This window comes from Camellia sinensis, chromosome 12, assembly GCF_055761805.1.
Source record: "Camellia sinensis isolate YWXY chromosome 12, ASM5576180v1, whole genome shotgun sequence".
NCBI classification, from domain to species: domain Eukaryota; kingdom Viridiplantae; phylum Streptophyta; class Magnoliopsida; order Ericales; family Theaceae; genus Camellia; species Camellia sinensis.
In genome coordinates this window covers 47,908,003-47,910,006 of record NC_138972.1, presented here as the reverse complement: position 1 = coordinate 47,910,006, position 2,004 = coordinate 47,908,003, and the positions used below count along the sequence as shown (strand labels likewise).

The 2,004-nt window shown below is 49.4% G+C and overlaps 1 protein-coding gene across 1 annotated transcript; it reads right to left on the bottom strand.

Moving 5' to 3' along the window:
* Positions 1-313: 313 nt before the first annotated feature.
* On the bottom strand, positions 314-1,151 carry LOC145804139 (uncharacterized). The gene is made up of 2 exons (XM_082897901.1): positions 1,055-1,151; positions 314-846 (listed from the first exon to the last, which is right to left on the bottom strand). The coding sequence occupies exons 1-2, from the start codon at positions 1,136-1,138 to the stop codon at positions 451-453; spliced, it is 480 nt and encodes a 159-aa protein (XP_082754027.1). The 5' UTR covers positions 1,139-1,151; the 3' UTR covers positions 314-450.
* Between the last annotated feature and the right edge of the window lie 853 nt (positions 1,152-2,004).

Sequence of the window (2,004 nt, the reverse complement as noted above, 5' to 3'; positions counted from 1 at the left end):
TTGTTGGGTTTTGTTTATCGAGTTGTTGTTTTGCTTATCAAGTTGTTTGTCGAGCGGATGTGTTTTGTGAGTCATTGCTCTCTATTTAAGCAATTTTTGTTAAAGTCTTGTTTTATTTGCATTGTTGCATTTTGCTTATCGAGTTGTAAAACTTTCTAAGGTCCTGTTATATCTTAGTAAGTTGAGTTGCTTAGTTTGTTGCGTCGATTCACTACCTGACTTGGTGATTACACAATGCGCATTTCCATTCAAATTCAATTTTGTGCAAAATAAATGATGCGATACGATGCTAAAAGTTTAAAATACAAACACCTTTTCAAAAGCTATTTCATTTCATCATGCTTTACAACAAACAAAGGTACAAGTTTTACAAAAAATAAAACTGCCTAACAATGTGAAAAGTGCTACAAACTACTAGCAAAAAGAAAAATAAAGCAGGAAATAGCAACATCAAAGTCCTCGGGAACGGGAACGAGAAGCACGCCTCATCCTCTTCTGCGGGACAATCTCCGCACCATCATCATCATCTGAGTCGGAGTTGTCATCCTCAGGATTCTCCTCAGCCTCGCCTCTGTTCCCCGAGCCAAAACCGGAGCCTCCCTCCTCAGCAGATGTCTCTGACTGACGATCGGTAGCCTCCTCCTCCTCCTCCTCATCAGGCTCCACCTCCACAACGTGAGCCCTGCGTCTGCGGACGGGCCCTCCTCGAGCTCCTCGAAAAGGCCTAGATGGCCCGACTCCTCGGGAAGGCCGAGATGACCCCGCCCCTTGAAAAGGCTCAGATGGCCCAGCTCCCCAAGGAGGCCCAGGTGGCCTGGTCTGCGGCTGACCGGACCATGAAGGCATCTGAAAACAAAGAGTTCAATTCAAATACATCAGTCCAAATATATACATAAGACACAGATACAAGCAAAGGCTATGTGAAGTGGGTGCATGTAAATACAGTGTACAAGTGGGGTGTGTGTCAGGTGTGCTCTACACAAGTAGTCTATCGATGCAGTAGAAATCAGCATGTCATCAGAAGTATGATAAATGCCAGAAAACTGAAAGGTACCTGGATGCCCGCGACAGACAACTGTGCCTCCCTACGCAGGACCATGCCCTCGAGTGTGGCCACCAGTCCAACCACCTCCTCCATGTACCCGCGCGATGGCTGCAAAAATGAGCTCATAATCATCAGTGAACAAATGAGTGTCTAAACATCTGAAATGATGAATGAAAAAAGTGGAGCATACCGGCGGTGAGTCCGGATCAATGGCGTATCTATCACTGGGCATCGGAGGCTCTAGTGGAATCGGAGTCGGAGAGCTAGCCCCATACTGCCACACCATCAACTCAGTAGGCATATCTGGCCATCCGGGATGAGGATGAATCGACGGAGCCGGAGGAACCGGTCTACTCCCACCTCTAGATGTACCGGCCCTGCTAGTAGAAGGGGCGTCTGCAGCCCGAGCCCGAGCCTGGCCCGAGGATGACATACCGGCAGGCCTCATCATCGGGATACGAGCTTCCGTCAATGGAGGCATCAAATATATGTGACGGTAAGTGGCGTAGTCCCCCTCCTCAACATATAACAAAGCATCACTGCCCAGCATGGCGCCGACTATCTCCGAGTGAGAGAGCCTGTCAGCAGTACGCATACTGGCTGGAGGTACTGCGGGAATATCCTGAGAAAGATACCCCCATACCTGGCGCAGAAAGCGTTCCCCCAGGAACCATGCCCTGCCAACCGGCCCTTCAAGCAGGACCCTGTACTGGGAGATATCCGACGCTCCGGTATACTGAAGGCGGAGACCATCGCCCAGGGACACCCAGGGTTGCCATGTAATCTGCGGATGATGAAGGCATAAACCAATCAGAAATCGAGAATATACAGAGCAAATCAAAGTCGAAAATGAAAAGAACTGAAAGTTCTGAAGTACCTCTGAATGTCGCACCGTGTCGAAGTACTGTCGCAGGCGAAGGAGGGTCTCTCGAGGTCTCGGCCGGTGCGGGCCCTCGAAT

Excerpts from the sequence above, each read along its gene's own strand:
- LOC145804139 (XM_082897901.1), bottom strand. The coding sequence starts at position 1,138 with ATGGAGGAGGTGGTTGGACTGGTGGCCACACTCGAGGGCATGGTCCTG. Across the intron at positions 847-1,054 it reads TGTCTGTCGCGGGCATCCAG|ATGCCTTCATGGTCCGGTCA; the intron begins GTACCTTTCAGT and ends CTTTGTTTTCAG.